General features: G+C 38.5%; 2 protein-coding genes across 3 annotated transcripts in view; one reads left to right on the top strand and one right to left on the bottom strand.

The window, feature by feature from the left end:
• Nucleotides 1–15,127, top strand: part of LOC106868786 (outer dense fiber protein 2) — a 94,263-nt gene extending 79,136 nt beyond the window's left edge. The window contains exons 9-21 of the mRNA XM_052975528.1: nt 205–276; nt 1,654–1,770; nt 3,234–3,349; nt 4,600–4,779; nt 5,485–5,617; nt 6,371–6,481; nt 6,918–7,022; nt 7,979–8,137; nt 9,317–9,417; nt 10,549–10,630; nt 13,118–13,231; nt 13,699–13,791; nt 14,333–15,127. Coding sequence (XP_052831488.1) covers nt 205–276; nt 1,654–1,770; nt 3,234–3,349; nt 4,600–4,779; nt 5,485–5,617; nt 6,371–6,481; nt 6,918–7,022; nt 7,979–8,137; nt 9,317–9,417; nt 10,549–10,630; nt 13,118–13,231; nt 13,699–13,791; nt 14,333–14,497 — 1,548 coding nt within the window. The 3' untranslated portion in view covers nt 14,498–15,127. The remainder of the gene's footprint in view (nt 1–204; nt 277–1,653; nt 1,771–3,233; nt 3,350–4,599; nt 4,780–5,484; nt 5,618–6,370; nt 6,482–6,917; nt 7,023–7,978; nt 8,138–9,316; nt 9,418–10,548; nt 10,631–13,117; nt 13,232–13,698; nt 13,792–14,332) is intronic.
• LOC106868796 (neutrophil cytosol factor 2) overlaps nt 12,434–15,546 on the bottom strand; it is a 42,807-nt gene continuing 39,694 nt past the window's right edge. The window contains exon 9 of one of the 2 annotated variants that reach the window (XM_014914214.2): nt 12,434–15,330. In XM_014914214.2, coding sequence (XP_014769700.1) covers nt 15,257–15,330 — 74 coding nt within the window. In that variant the 3' untranslated portion in view covers nt 12,434–15,256. The remainder of the gene's footprint in view (nt 15,331–15,546) is intronic. The other variant, XR_008266478.1, reaches the window with a different exon arrangement.

The following is a 15,546-nucleotide window of genomic DNA, read 5'->3' as shown; positions in this document are numbered from 1 at the left end:
AGAACGTAAAATGATAACTAAAAACCTATGTACTTTAAACGTCTTTTTTTTTCTTTTAAATATTATCTCCTGAAGAGTACAAGTCCAAAACTAGAATTGAAAAATGCGCACGCTCAGAAGGGTTACAGAATGCCGTAATATCGTAATAAACCTTATATATATATATATATATATAAATTTGATTCTCTCTGTTTTATCTTACAGAAGTTGATTCTTGACCAGTTCACTCAAGACAGAGCTATATCTCATTTAGAAGCCACTGTGTCGGAACAAAAGGTCACTATTTTATTCTTCTGTGTGTGTGTGTGTGTGTGTGTGTACAGGCATGGCTTTATGGTTAACCCTTTTACTGCAGAAATCAGTATATTCACTCAGAATTCTATAACCCCGAACAGCAGAAAAGCAACATTATACACCAATCTATATTTTGTTTATCAATGTCATGTTTGAGACTATTTTCCTGTTGGTACAGGTCAAGTTTATTGAAGCAACATGACTTTCAGAAAACACCAATTGTATATTTTAGCAGATATTTTAGCAGTATATTTTAGCAGTAACTTCATTACTGCAATAACCATGAAGTTTTTGCATCTAAAGGGTTCAAGTGTTTGCCTCCCAACCATGGGACTTCAGGTCCAGTCTCACATGCAGCTCATTGGGAAAATGTTTTTCAACTAAAACCTCAGAATGACCAATACTTTGTAAAGGAATGTGGTCAATGGAAACTGTAAGAATCCATTACACACACACACTTAAATACGATGGGCTTCTTACAGTTTCTATCTACAAAAATTCCTTCAAGGGCATTTATTATCATTACAATAAATAGTTTCCTTGATTGACTATACAGTGTATCTGAGATCAGAACCAATTCAAGCCACAAATGGTCATCAGAACCAGACTAAGGCTATCATCTCTCAATCCACCTTCAAACATTTCTTGGTTAATGGTGCCAGGATCTGAAGCTGATAAACCTCTGCAGACCATGCTGTTGCAACACTTTCATTCTTGATATTTCTAAAATGGCTGATATTCACTTTGTAACCCAGATGATAGTCTTACATACATCCTGCCATCAGATACAAAATGAGTCTCAATTCATTCATCCACTTCACTTGATTTCACTAATTGAGGGTCCAGTCTGTGTGGGACCTGGTGAATTTGACATGCAGATTTTGGTCCTTTGTGGAAATGAATGACTTATTTGAGTTCTTTGAGAACCTCTGCACACATGAGCCAAAGAATTGTCTTTGATAGTCTTGAAGTTGGATGTGGAGTCGGTTGAGTGTGTCTTCACATCTGCTTCATGTTATGGTAGATGTCATTTACTGGTTGGTTTCTGATAATCTGTCTTCTCTTGGGGGTATTTTCAAGACTCTCAATGACTCTGTTTTTCCTTGGAAAGATTTTCATGAGTCTGTCACTTCTAAAAGCACTCATGGCTACTGCCATTGCCTTCATAATGGTAACAGTGCTTACATAGGAACCATGGCTGCACTTCAAACACAAAACATTGCCTGCTGGTTGTGTAGAATTCTTGTGTATGAGAGTGTGTGTGTGTGTGTGTATGCATGCATGTGTTTAAGGTGTGTAGAATATATACCTATGAACTCAACTTGGGTAATGTATGTATATGTTGCTGCTCTGTTCCAGGAAGAATTAAATTCACTAAAACGTCTTCAGAAATCAGTAGAACAAACACGGGGCCATCTTCAAAGACAACTTCGAACTAAAGAAGCAGACTGCAACAGAATGTCTGTACAGATACAGGTAAACCTATAACATATTGTATAACATCTACTTCTTTGTTGGTATCGAGACAGAAGTAAGTTGGTGCCATGTAGTGGGATGGGTGGGGGCTTTCTAGTGGCAGTACAAGAGTTTGGCAGGAAAGTTCAGTAAGTTTATTTATCATGAGGAATATACTATGTAAATGTTTCTATAGCAATCTGCATATCATACTCAAAGCAGAATCATCATTGAAAGCCTAATTGAAGGTGGTATTTGTCCTGAGATAGTTTCTCTTCTAGATATAGAGTGTTAAAGAGAACCCAGGAATATATCAGCAGCTAATGAAAATTGTCCAGCAGTTATAGTGATGGTGGCATTGTTAAATCCTTTTTTCTGCCTCTTTGCGCTTCCACATTTAATTAGGTTTTCAGTGTTGTACATACTTTGAGTATGATACATAGGTTGCTATTTTAAACTTAATTCTACTTCAGTCACATACAATAAATAATGTTTCTAGTATTCTCCTTTGAGAGAGAGAGAGAGACATAGAATGGTGTTGGTTCTAAGGTTGTCAGTGTAAGGTTTGCAGACTCATTTCAGCATCAAACAAAATGCTTTGTGATATATTTGTTGTGGCTCTCTGCATGCTGAGTTCAAGTCCAACTGAGGTCAACAAGTCCATCATCATCATTTAATGTCTGCTTTCCCTGCTGGCATGGGTTGGACAGTTTGACTGAAAAGTGGTAAGCTGGGGAGCTGCACCAGGTTCCAATCCGATTTGGCATACTTTCTACAGTTGGATGCTCTTCCTAATGCCAACCACTCCGAGAGTGTAGTGGGTGTCTTTACATGCCTCTGACCTGACCCCAGCATCGGTCATAACGATGGTCCCACTTGGTTGGACCAGCCGACACAAGCCTGGTATATCTCTGAAGGTCTTGGTTACTTGTCACCTCCTCCATGAAGCCCAACACTCAAATGGTGCTTTTTACATGGCATGGGTGCCAGTCAGACGGCACTGGCATCGACCACAGCTACAATTTCACTTGGCTCAACAGATCTTCACAAGCGCAGCATATTGCCCAACATTTGAAGGGTGCTTTTTATATGACATTGGCATCAGCCACAATCTTATTTGGCTTGATGGGTCTTCTCAAGCACAGCATATCTCCAAAGGTCTTGGTTGCTTGTCATTGCCTCTGTGAGGCCCAACATTTGAAGATCGTGCTTCACCACCTCCTATGGAAGAAAGAGTGAGAGGAAGTTGTGGTGAAAGAGTACAGCAGAGTTCGCGACCCCACCCCCTGCCGGAGGCTCATGGAGCTTTAGGTGTTTTCGCTCAATAAACACTCACAATGCCTGGTCTGGAAATTGAAACCTCGATCCTACGACCGTGAGTCCGCTGCCCTAACCACTGGGCCATTGCGCCTCCACAGTAAGTGTAATTAAATGACTATGATTGTCAGTGTCATTAACATTTTTTAAATTTTTTTATTTGTCAGACCCTGGAGAAGCAATTAGCTGAGGCTGTGATGGACAACAAACGGCTGCAACATCAAATGTCCACAGTTAAAGACCAGTCAGACAAGGACAAAGGTTACCTGAAGAAAGCAACACGGTCAGTGATGTCTTTGTTAGTTTTGATGTTGTTGGAAATAGAGAGTTCTGGATCGAGGTTTTTATTAATTAACAACCGAAGCAACTCTCTATCACCGCTCACAGGATCAAGATTTCAATGGAATCGGTAGTATTCAAAGTGATAAACAGTTCGACCACTTTCAAGATATTTCAAAATATTGAAACGCTGTTAATTTCTGTAGTAATTAATTAACAAACGAGATGATGTGTAACTTTTTTTTCTCACAGCGATGTCGCTGACCGAACTGAAACCGATGGTTATATCTGGTAGAGTTTACCACTGGTTTGGCTAAAATAATGTTTGTCGTGCAGGGGTGGTAAATCAAGGGATTTAATATTTTCTCTATTTGAAAGCGACATGGCTGTGTGATAAGATGTTTGCTTTGCAACCACATGGTTCCAGGTTCAGTCCCACTGCATGGCACCTTTGGGTGTCTTCTTACTATAGCCCTTAGCCAACAAAAGCCTTCTGAGTGGATTTGGTAGATGGAAACTGAAAGAAGCCTGTCATTATATAGCTATGTGTCTGTGTTTGTCCCTAGTCACTGCCTGACAACCGGTGTTGGTGTGTTTACAACCCTCTTAGTGTTTCAGCGAAAGAGACCAACAGAATAAGTACCAGGGATTTAAAAGGCAAAATTATATATTTATCTATTTATTCTTTTACTTGTTGACTGTGGCCATGCTGGAGCACCGCCTTTAGTCAAGCAAATCGATCCTAGGTCTTATTCTTTGTAATCCTAGTACTTATTCTATGGGTCTCTTTTGCCAAACTGCTAAGTTACAGGGACGTAGATACACCAACATCGATTGTCAACCAACGATGGGGGGGGGGGACATACATACATACATACACACAGACACGCGCACGCACACAGACACACACACACACACACACACACACGACAGGCTTCTTTCAGTTTCTGTCTACCAAATCCACTAAGAAGGCTTTGATTGGCCTGAGGCTATAATAGAAGACACTTGTCCAAGGTGCCATGCAGTGGGACTGAACCCAGAATCATGTAGTTGGTAAGTAAGCTACTTATCACACAGCCACTCTTGCACCTTTGTTTTGTAATTTTAATTTTGTTTGTGAAACGAAACAATAATTGGTGATTATGTTGATTAATTGATAAATTACTTTGTATCCATTAGATTTCTCTGTTTTCCAACTTGGTAAATGTGTGTGTGTGTGTTTTTTATGTGTCTCCCTGGTGTAATTTCTTTCAGGCTACTGAAGCAGAAAGCCAGCCACACAGAAGACACTGTGGAACAACTAAACACTGAATTGCTAAACAAAGATAAAGAACTCACTGATGCCAACACACAGCTTGATGTCTACAGGACAAGACTGGAACAAACTGGCCAAGAGAAGAGCTCAGCTCTTGCAGAATGTTCTAAGCTAAAGCAGTAAGTTGCCCACCCCACCACCTTTTCCTATGTGTGTGTGTGTGTCTGTTGCATATACATGTATATACATACAATCATACAATGTACACACATACATACAATCAATCCATGTGTATATGTATGTGTGTGTAGAGAGAGAGAGAGGTAGATAGATAAATGTGTATGTGTATAAACATGTATGTACAGATGTGTGTGTCTTTCTGTCTCTCTTCTGAAGCCTTTTCTGCAAGGAAGTCTTTGTGTATTTTGTACAAATAAACATGATGATAAGCATTCAGCCATGTTTATGCCTCAAGTTTCTCCAAAGAAATAACATACACTGTGTATTTGTTTGAATTCATTTGGGGATCAAAATCAAGAATTTTAATCGTAAAATAATCAAATAATTAACAGTTAAAATTTTTTTTTTTTATGTAATTCAGTTAATGTTTAGAACATAACAGAGAGATTCTTGTATAAAGTTATTTGAGAAGGTGTTAATCTGGTCACATTTAATTTTGGCCATACTGTGTCAAAGAAGCAACCAGCGGAATTTGAACTCAGAACATAAAGGCAGAGGAAATACTGCTAAGCATTTCGCCCGGCGTGCTAACGTTTCTGCCAGCTCTGTGTGTGTGTATAAATGTATATATGTGTGTGCTACTGTATTTGTAAATCTCCCATGGAGTTTGAACCATTTCTCTGTCTTTCTCTCTCTTCTCACAGACAAATGGAAGATCTGAAAAATAAGATCCACCTCTATGAGGACAATTCTACAGAAACATCTAGAATGTCAGCCAGACTGGAGGAGAAGATGTTGGAGTGTCAGAACAAATGTCAGGAGAATGAGAAATTAATGGTAAACATCTTGTTTATTGTTGCAGTTAACATCACATTAATAATTCTAAGTTAACACCAACAACTGTTTACTGTCACAGTTAACACCCCCAGTGATGTTTACTGTCACAATTACTACCACCACTAGTGTTTACTGTTACTGTTTACTATTCACTGTTATAGTTAACACCATCATCACTGGTGTTTTTGTTTCAAGTCAATGAGAAAGCCTCTGACGCAGTTTTTTAACTTGCTAGAAATAACAGCCAAATCTCTCAGCTCATGTACCACTATCTTGAAGAAGAATTCATTGGCTGATGTAGTCCATAGTATACAGACGAGATGGGCATAGCTGGAATGTCTTATATGATATGCACCGGGGCTACACAACAAATTTTGCTGTAGTTAACACTAGAACTATTGTTCATTGTTAACGCTACACTTGTTCACTGCCACATTTAACAATGCCAACACTGTTTACTGTTACAATTAACATTGCAACTATTGTTCACTGGTGTGCTTAACACTACAACTATTGTTCACTGTTACAGTTAACTCTACTGCACAACGTCATAGTTGACCATCAGATATTTGATGTCGCTCACCCTGTGTGGGGGACACTCAACTGGACAAAGTAGGCAGTCGTCACCTATAGTCATTCTATTCACTGTAATTAGATTATTGGTCAACACAGGGGGACATTAAAGATTTGGGTCCTTCTTGGTCCTTGGTCACTTCTTAGTCAGTTGGTCATTGTTAGTAATTCTCTTTCCAGTCTATCCAAGAGGAACTGACGTCAAAGTTGACCGAAGCTGAAACCAATATCAGCCATTTGCAGACCAAACTGACACAGGCTGAAGAAACCATTGAAGAATACAAAAGCAGGGTGAGTAGATGGCACCACTGATGTCTTTATCATCATCATCATCACCACCACTATCACCACCATCATCATCATCATCATCACAATCATCACTGTGTTATGTTCATGCCAGTCGTCGAATTTAGTTCGATTTCGATTTCACTTGCCTCAACAAGTCTTCGCAAGCGGAGTTTAGTGTCCAATGTAGGAAAGGTACGCATAAGTGGGCTGGCTACATCCCTGGCACTGTTATTTATAAAATAATCTTAGCAAGACAGAAAGAAAATAAAAATATTGGCCCTGATTGTTGCAATATGTTAATTAGTTACAAAAAGAAGCCCTGTGTTAAAATGTTACCCCCCCCCCCACCTATAACCCTTGCCTCTGTATTGCAACTCCTTCCCTACTGTCACAACTGTATCTTCTATATGACAATTGTATCCTCCTGTCTTCCTCTAAGATGGACATATCCAGAAATGAAGCTAATAACACACTGAGTCTGTTGGAAGAACAACAGAAACAAAACAGTCGCATCCAGAAAGAAGGAGAAGACGAACTGGATAAGGTTTGTGAGTTTTCTTTTTCTACACTCGAGATACCTGGGTTTTATATTTTGAGGTACCTAGTATATATCACTGGATGTACCTTGCAACTACCTCCAGAAGTACTTGGAGCTATTTGGTATCTATCACTGGAGGTACCTAGGTTTATCTCTAGAGGTACTTGAGTTTAATAAGTTCAGGTACCTAGGTTTATCTCTAGAGGTACTTGAGTTTAATAATTTCAGGTACCTAGGTTTATCTCTAGAGGTACTTGAGTTTAATAATTTCAGGTACCTAGGTTTATCTCTAGAGGTACTTCAGTTTAATAATATCAGGTACCTAAGTTTAACTCTAGAGATACTTGAGTTTAATAATTTCAGGTACCTAGGTTTATCTCTAGAGGTATTTGAATTTAATAATTTCAGGTACCTAGGTTTATCTCCAGAGGTATTTGCGTTTAATAGTTTGAGGTGTCTCATATTGCATAATCATTGTGTAATCATCACTGAAACACATGTAAAGATTATACAAATAAATAAAATCCCTTTTCTGCTGTCTTGTACCATTTATCTGTCCTTCATCACCATTTTAGTCTCCAAAGCTCAAACATGGAAATAATTGTGTAAGGAGAGGAATTGTCTTCCTGATCTTCTGTTTTGGTGTGGAATGGAATGCATGGAGTTCCAACTCAATGCTGTTATACACTATGCTGCTCTTTAAGTGGCAATTCATGAACAGAATATATGGCCCAGCACTCAATCAGATACAACATGGAGGGTTCCAGTTGATTCGATCAACCAAACAGCCTGCTCATGAAGTTAACATGCAAGTGGTTGAGTACTCCAGAGGCACACATACACTTGATGTAGTTATGAGGGAGATTCAGTGTGACACAAAAAAATGTGACAAAGCTAGTCCTTTGAATTACAGGTACAACTCGTTTTTGCCAGCTGAGTGGATTGTGGATGTCTGTTTTCAGGTGAAGAAACGGTTACACCAACGTCTGTTAGAATTGGAACCTCTGCCAGAGATGTTGAAGACCACAGAACTAAAAGTGCAAGACTTTGAGCAACAGTTACATTTGTCTGAGAGGAAGAACATGGAAAACATCAAACTCATTGCAGAACTTACTTCAAAGGTAAGCTATCATCATCATCATCATAGCAGTGAAGTGACAGAACCATTACCTTGCTGGGCAAAATGCTTAGCAGCATTTCATCCGATTTTATGTTCTGAGTACAAACTCTGCCAGAGTCAACTTTGACTCTCATTCTTTTGGGGGTCGATAAAATAAGGATCAATTGAACACTGAGGTTAATGCAATTGACTTGACCCTCCCCCAAATTGCTGGCCTTGTGTCAAAATTTTAAATCATTATTATTATTATTCGGCTTTGCCTTTCATCCTTTCGGTGTCAATAAATTAAGTACCAGTCAAGTACTGGGGTCGATGTGATCGTCTATACCCCTCCCCCAAATTTATTATTATTATTATTATTATTATTGTGTGAGTTTATATGCAGGGCCATCGGATTAATAAACTGTGGCTTCACATTCGTTGTTGTTCGTTGTGTTTGTGACATCTTCTATAGCTTCCTGTCAATCAAAGCCTTTTGAGTGGAATTTGGTAAAAGAAATCTGTGGAATTGACTAACTCCACTGACGAGAAACCTAAGGTATCAGTGAAGAGGTCTTCTCTGCTATGTGTGTTTGGTGGGTGGGATGGAGGTGACATGATGTGGGTGGTGTATGTAGTATGCCATAGAAATAAGTACCAGTAATGTACTGGGATTGTTTCTATCCTTCCTTCTACATTCGTAATATTTGCATTAATGAAAAAAAATTATGCTTAAAGATTGAAAGATTGATGGAGGCCATGAGCCCTGACACAGACGCAGCCGTGTTGAGTTGAACAGTTCTGGGTGTTTCATGCAATGTCTCCCACTTTGAGATCCAAAGGACATACGAGTCTTGTCTTATGGATTGTTCTATCCAGCACCCTGTCCCACCCCATTGGAAGTGTCCAGACTGGACAACGCGAGGTGTCCAAACTGGACAATATGAAGTGATGTAGCAGGGCAACACAAAGTGGCCTGTGCCTTGCAAGGGATACCAGACATACTGGACATAAAGGAGTTTCACAATAGCCATATTAATGCAGATTAACCCCTGAACTCTGCCTGCTTGCATGTCCACTTTTTGTCCAGTGTCCAGACTCTCTCACCTCCTCCACTTCCCCTCTTTCTCCTTTTCTCACTAATTACCGATCACCATTGCCACTACTATTATATCTGTCTGTTTGTCTTGTATTTCCGCAGCTGGAACATGTCAATGAGATGCTAGAAGAGACCAAACAAATGAGCCATGAATATGTGGAGGAAAACCGAAGTTTAAGGAATAAAGCCGACACATTGGAACGGTCAGTGCCAATGTTTTTATCTTCGTTCTGTCATTTGGTGAAACTGTTTTATAAATAACAAGAGTTGTTGATCACAGCTTGCCAAGGGGCCTGTCACTGGTTCATTGGGTGAAGTAGTTACCATTTTTGATGGCATAAAAGATGCACAGGCATTTTAGGTGCACAGGTACATCAGATGCTCTGCAATTTCAGCAGGACATGCAGGATGGCCCCGTGGCTCAGAATACAGAACTTTTTGACATGTGTTACATAAAGCCACTGGTCTTCAAGGGTCAGCTCTGCAGAATAAAATGTAAATAAACTAGTAGATGGCAACAAGAAGCCATTGCTGTATCTTTCACAAGAGAAATTACGAATGTTGAGGCTTTTGTGTAAAAGTCAGGGATCACTAATGCCTGTAGACATGGCACACGAGAGAGAAAAGACACTATTAAATGTCGTTTCTAATTAACTATTTATAAAATATTGCCTGTATTTAAAACGTTAACACAACTGAACAGAAATTGACAGAGTCCTTTACCTAATGTCTCCAACAAAATGACTGCAATCATCCGAGTTGAAATTGATTGTGCAGGCATCAGAATTTTAACTCTTTAACCACAAAACCCATGTTAATTCCTTTAATTAATTCTAATTATCATTAATCTTGTTTTCCTACAGGTAGCTGAAAAACAGCTGCTCTATTTCCTTTTCCTCCATGTCTTGTAATGTGATATCAGACCAGGGAGCTTTGATAGAGAGATATAAGGGCTGTAACACAGACCCTTGTCTACTCTCTCTAGTGGGATGTTGAACCACAACACAGGCCCCTCTCTGATCCCTATACTGTGGTGGTGAGGGAACTAAAAATGTTGACCTTTAAACAATTGTTTATATAGGTTTGTCTTTTCTGTATTGCTCTGCAAGGTTAATAGGACACAGTCACAGTGTTGCTGTTGGGTATGGACCTACAGCAGCATTGTGACCCCTTGTAGAGCTGTCTGTTGTATATCAATGGGTCCCAGAATCTTTGGAACCCTTCAACGCTGTTGTTTAGTCCCACTTGAGTCATCCAGCTGTACAGAGAGAGAGAGAGAAAGAGAGAGGAGAGTTGTGACTATGGTTTATACAGTGTTTAATTTCATTGTTCAGGAAGTTTCTAGAAGTTACAGAACAGAATCGTGAACTAATGACTACCATATCCAAGAGAGAGGAAACCATCCGCCAGAACAACGTAAGTCAGGAGTTTGTCTTTCAAAGCTGTCATTTGTTTGGAGGTGGTGATATCGATGTATATAAAACCCCTATATATATATATACATATATATATATATATACATATATATATATATATACATATATATATATATATATATATATATATATATATATATATATATATATATATATATATATATATATATATACATATATATATATATACATATATATATATATACATATATATATATATACATATATATATATATATACATATATATATATATATACATATATATATATATACATATATATATATATACATATATATATATACATATATATACATACATATATATACATATATATATATACAAGTGTGTGTGCAAAATTCTTTCTTTGGAATGGTGAATCTTAAAGCAGACAAGGCCATAAATGTATTCGTAAATATTGTTAAAAAAATTCTACTGCATAGGGGGAAAAAAAATGTCAAAAGCTGCCCTTTTTATCCAAAAAGTTTTTTAATCCAATGTCTATACTATTTCTTATAGGTTTGTCCGCTTCGAGATTCACCTTTCCAAAGAAAGAATTATCTCATGCTCTCTCAAAGTTTCTAAATTCGTATGATCACATAACATATACATACACACTCAGGTGTGGCTGTGTGGTTGAAAAACTTACTTTCTAACTACTCTCAGCTCCCAAATAATAGTGGGGGGATGGAATAAGCAGGTGGGTTGGAATAAATGATAGTAGGGGTGGAAAATTGCTAATAGTATAGTGGTAACTGTATAAAACTAAAATTTTTCTAGGTTGTCTCCTTTGATTTTTTTTTTAAAAGACCAGTTATTTACTCTCAGGTTGCAAATAATAGGAAGTGGGGTGCTGGAAAAAGCGAGTGAGTCAGACATTTGCTTAAATTCATATAAGCGGGTGGGTTGGAATAAACGGGGGTAGGTGGGAATCAGTAATTGTACGAAAATTAGGGAAAAAGCATCTTAAAGTAAAACACAATGAAAAGAGTATAATTACCGTTTTGTGAACTTGCAGTATTTATCTGTTTTTGTAGCAGTCGAAGCCTTATTCAGTATATATAATTCAAGGATTGGTAACCAGGACAGAGATACCGTTGAAAAGTTAGATCGTTATCTTTCTCCATTGCCCTATCCAATTTGCATTTCGAATTTTACAACAGCCATGATAGAAGTAACAAAAAAAAAAAAGAAAAGAAAAGAAACTACAGCTGTGTGAGTGAACCTGGTACATGGAAACTGAAAGAAGCCTCTCTGTGTGTGTATAGTGTAGAATGAGTTTTCAGTTTCTGTCTACCAAATTCATTCATGAAAAAACTTGCTTATTTGTCAAGGTGTTAAAATTTTCACCACTCTTCAGTCACTTTGTGATGTTCATAATTCTACTGCAACTGTTTGTACAAACACAAACACAGCATCAAAGACTTGCAGCTTCCTTTACAAGTCTGTGCCACCAGACTATGTAAGGACAAGGCAGTGAAATCCTGTTGTCCAAACCACTCCACACAGAAGAATGAAAAAGCATTCATAATTGAACAAAATAAAACTTCAAGTTTCAATAAATACTTAAATTTTAAATATCAAAAAATAAAGAAGTTGCACATCAAAATATAACAAAAAAAAAACACACTTAAGGTACATTAATGATTTATAAACATAGAATTTTAACTCGTTTGGAAACATTTTAGTTGAAAAATATTTTTTGTTTTCAAGAGTTTACAGCAGAATGGAAAAACAGAGTTAGTGAAATAGCAATTAAATCACATATATAAATACACACACACTCAAGCAATGTAATATTTATTAAATAGACTATACAGATTATATACATACGTTTTATATAATATATATATATGCATGCGCATACACAGAATATACGCTGTACAGATTTTAGCCAATATACATATATATATATATATATATATATATATATTGTGCACACAGTAAAGTTATTGCAAATACAAAGGACATTGGTAAGAAAACGTTCATGCTACGAAACAAATGGAGAAGATGTGGCCTCCATAAACTACCGGGTGGATGTAGGCAACCATGTTTAAGAAGGCAGTAACCTTAGAATCAAGACTGATAAAAGGTAGACATGGGTGTGTGTGGGGGGTGTAATGTTAAGGTCTTGCCACAGATTGGTGGTGTTTGTAACAAATAATGAAAATGATTGCGACAGGAGAAATATGAAAACCAACCAGGATTAAATGTGTTGTGTCTTTGGGCAAGATGCTTTATACCACAATGCTCCCATCCACTCAGCTGGAAAAATGAGTTGTACCTGTAATTCAAGGGGCCAGCCTTGTCACATTCTGAGTCTGTGGAGTACTCAGCCAATTGCATGCTAATTTCACAAGCTGGCTGTTCTGTTGATCAAATGAACAGGAACACTCATCATCATCATCAGCAACGGAGAGCCAATTATATATACATATATACACATATATACACTGTTGTGTTTGCAGGTCCGACTGGAAGAGAAAACTCAGGAAACGATGAGCCTGACTCATCAGCTAGAAAACGCCCTGCAGGATCTGAAGCAGCAATCGAGCAGCTTCCATGACCGGGTCATGTCAAAGGTGAGTCTACTTTTTGATGTGTGGGGGGTAGGGGGGGGAGTACTGAAATCCTTACGATTGCATGATCAGAGGGACTCAAGGACTCATCCTTTGCACATGAACGCAGATTGCTATGGAGATGGGTCGGGTGCTGTGTGTCCCCTCGGGTTGCCATGGCGGTTACCAAGAAAGACCCTGAAATACTGTGAAGATTGTAGTTGTTGTTTATGCGTGAGTGAGAGACAGGGAGAGACTGTGCAGTGATAGTTGACGGGGACTGCATTGTCCTGGTCTTATTGCAGGAGGTGTGAAAAGGAGGGAGCTGTGTGAAGGGTAAAGGGGAGGAATTAAGTTAGTGGGTGATGCAACACCAAACAGCAGCCCCAGTAGTTGCAGTGGCAGAAGAGAGAGTGTGAGGGAACAGGGAAGGGTGGCTGTTCTTTTGCTAAATAATGTTTTTTCTTTTGTTTTTTTTCTCTTAATTTCAGGAAAGATTATCTCAACAGAAAATCTTGGATCTTGAATGTCAAGTGAATCAAGTGAAAACTGAGGTGAACAGAGTGAAGAGGGAGAAGGATGAGGTAAGACCAACATCTCTTATAAATTAGCTCTCCCCCCCCCCCTCCAACTAATGGAGTGTTTGTGTGCTTGTATGTACAATAGAGTATGTTTGACTATTGTCATAGGGTGCTTGTATGCAGTAGTGAATATGTTTAGTGTGTATGTATATTGGGGTATATATTGCCAAGTTCAGGATGTCAGTGTGTTTGTAATCGAGAGACCCAGAAACAAGGGAAATGAAACTAGTCTCTTCCTCAGATCAAACTTTATTTCATCGATCTATTTTCTTTTCTAACAAGTGAAGGACCAACTACCCAGTGCCATCTACCTGATATTAAAACTGGGTATTACCTACATCAGTCAGAGAGAGAGAGAGATTGTGTGGAAGTTGTAGAATGATAACAAGCAAGGTGGGGGGGGGCATAGTTACAGGTGTAATTGGTTAGCTTTAATTGGAGAGAGGATGGTGAGGTCAGAGAGCGTGTGTAGTTAGAGGGGCTGGTTACCTGTCACACCTGGACCTCGTCTAATGCCACATCTTTTTTTTTTACTTTGTTTCAGAACGATCGCAGATGTAATTCTCGGCTGCACGACCTGAAGGACCGTCTGGAACAGTCACAAAGCACAAATCGAAGTTTGCAGAATTACGTCCAGTTCCTGAAGACCTCTTACCGCAATGTCTATGGCGACATGACTGAATCCTTCCTGCGGCCAACACTGCCATAAGGTTCAGGTTCAATTCCAAATAGTGTCGTGATTTTAATATTGGCCAGTTAACGAGGAGGAGGAGGATGTCTGAAATCTGAGTGTTTCAGTCGGCTTCTAGTGACAAATATCCGCTGTGATGGCAATGAATGATAGGCACAACATCACGATGCTACAACATACTCACTTATACTCGATTCTTGTTTCGGTATTGAACTACACATAGCTCAACCAACACGCAGGCTTGTAACTATGGTAACGGTTGTAAACGGTCAAAAGAGTTGTTTCCCTTGACTCAGGTATTTCTTCACCCCCCCCCCAACTACCTCCTTTATTGTTTGAAACAGTTTGTTTGAGGGTACATTCCTGTTCAATCATGTGAGAAGTACACTGCTGTTTAATAGTTTAATCATGTAAGAGGTACATTGCACGGTACCACACAATCTTATGTGAGGTTCATTGCTGTACACTATGTAATCACGTGTAGTACATTGTTGTACTTAGTCTTTTAATGTGAAACATAACTTATTGTGAGGTACCTTGCTTTGTTACCTCCTCCTCCTCCTCCCTTCCCTGCACCCAAATTTAACAATTATTGTAGAATGTGATCATATTTAATCAGCCAAATAAAAGTTGTTGTTTTTTTCAAAATTGAGACTTTTGTCTCTTCCTGAATAAATGTATTTGTGTAACACAGAGCGGGCTGTGTGTGTGTTGGTCTGTCTGTGTAGACAGCAGAGTGGATATGTGTCACTTAGGAAAAGTGTCTTTATTAAGGTGTCAACGTTGGTGAATACAGTTCCAAGGTACCAGACCAATTTTATTCTTCAAACAGCCATGAAACCAGTCAGCTCCTGGTAAAAGAAAGAGAAAATATTTAAGATTTTCAGTGGGTTCACCTCTAGAAGGGGACGGGGTCAGGATTTTTATCAAAATAGCAATAACATGTTCAGGAGATTTTTATTGCCCTCCAACTCCCATGGTTACCGAGATAATCGATTATTACTTTTTAAGATAGGAATATCCCATTCAAAATGGGGAGGGGTTATTTTGTTGCCTTTCCCATGCGC

Source organism: Octopus bimaculoides, chromosome 21 (assembly GCF_001194135.2).
Source record: "Octopus bimaculoides isolate UCB-OBI-ISO-001 chromosome 21, ASM119413v2, whole genome shotgun sequence".
In the NCBI taxonomy this organism is placed as follows: domain Eukaryota; kingdom Metazoa; phylum Mollusca; class Cephalopoda; order Octopoda; family Octopodidae; genus Octopus; species Octopus bimaculoides.
The sequence above is the reverse complement of the archived record's forward strand: the minus strand, read 5'-3'. Positions and strand labels throughout refer to the sequence as shown.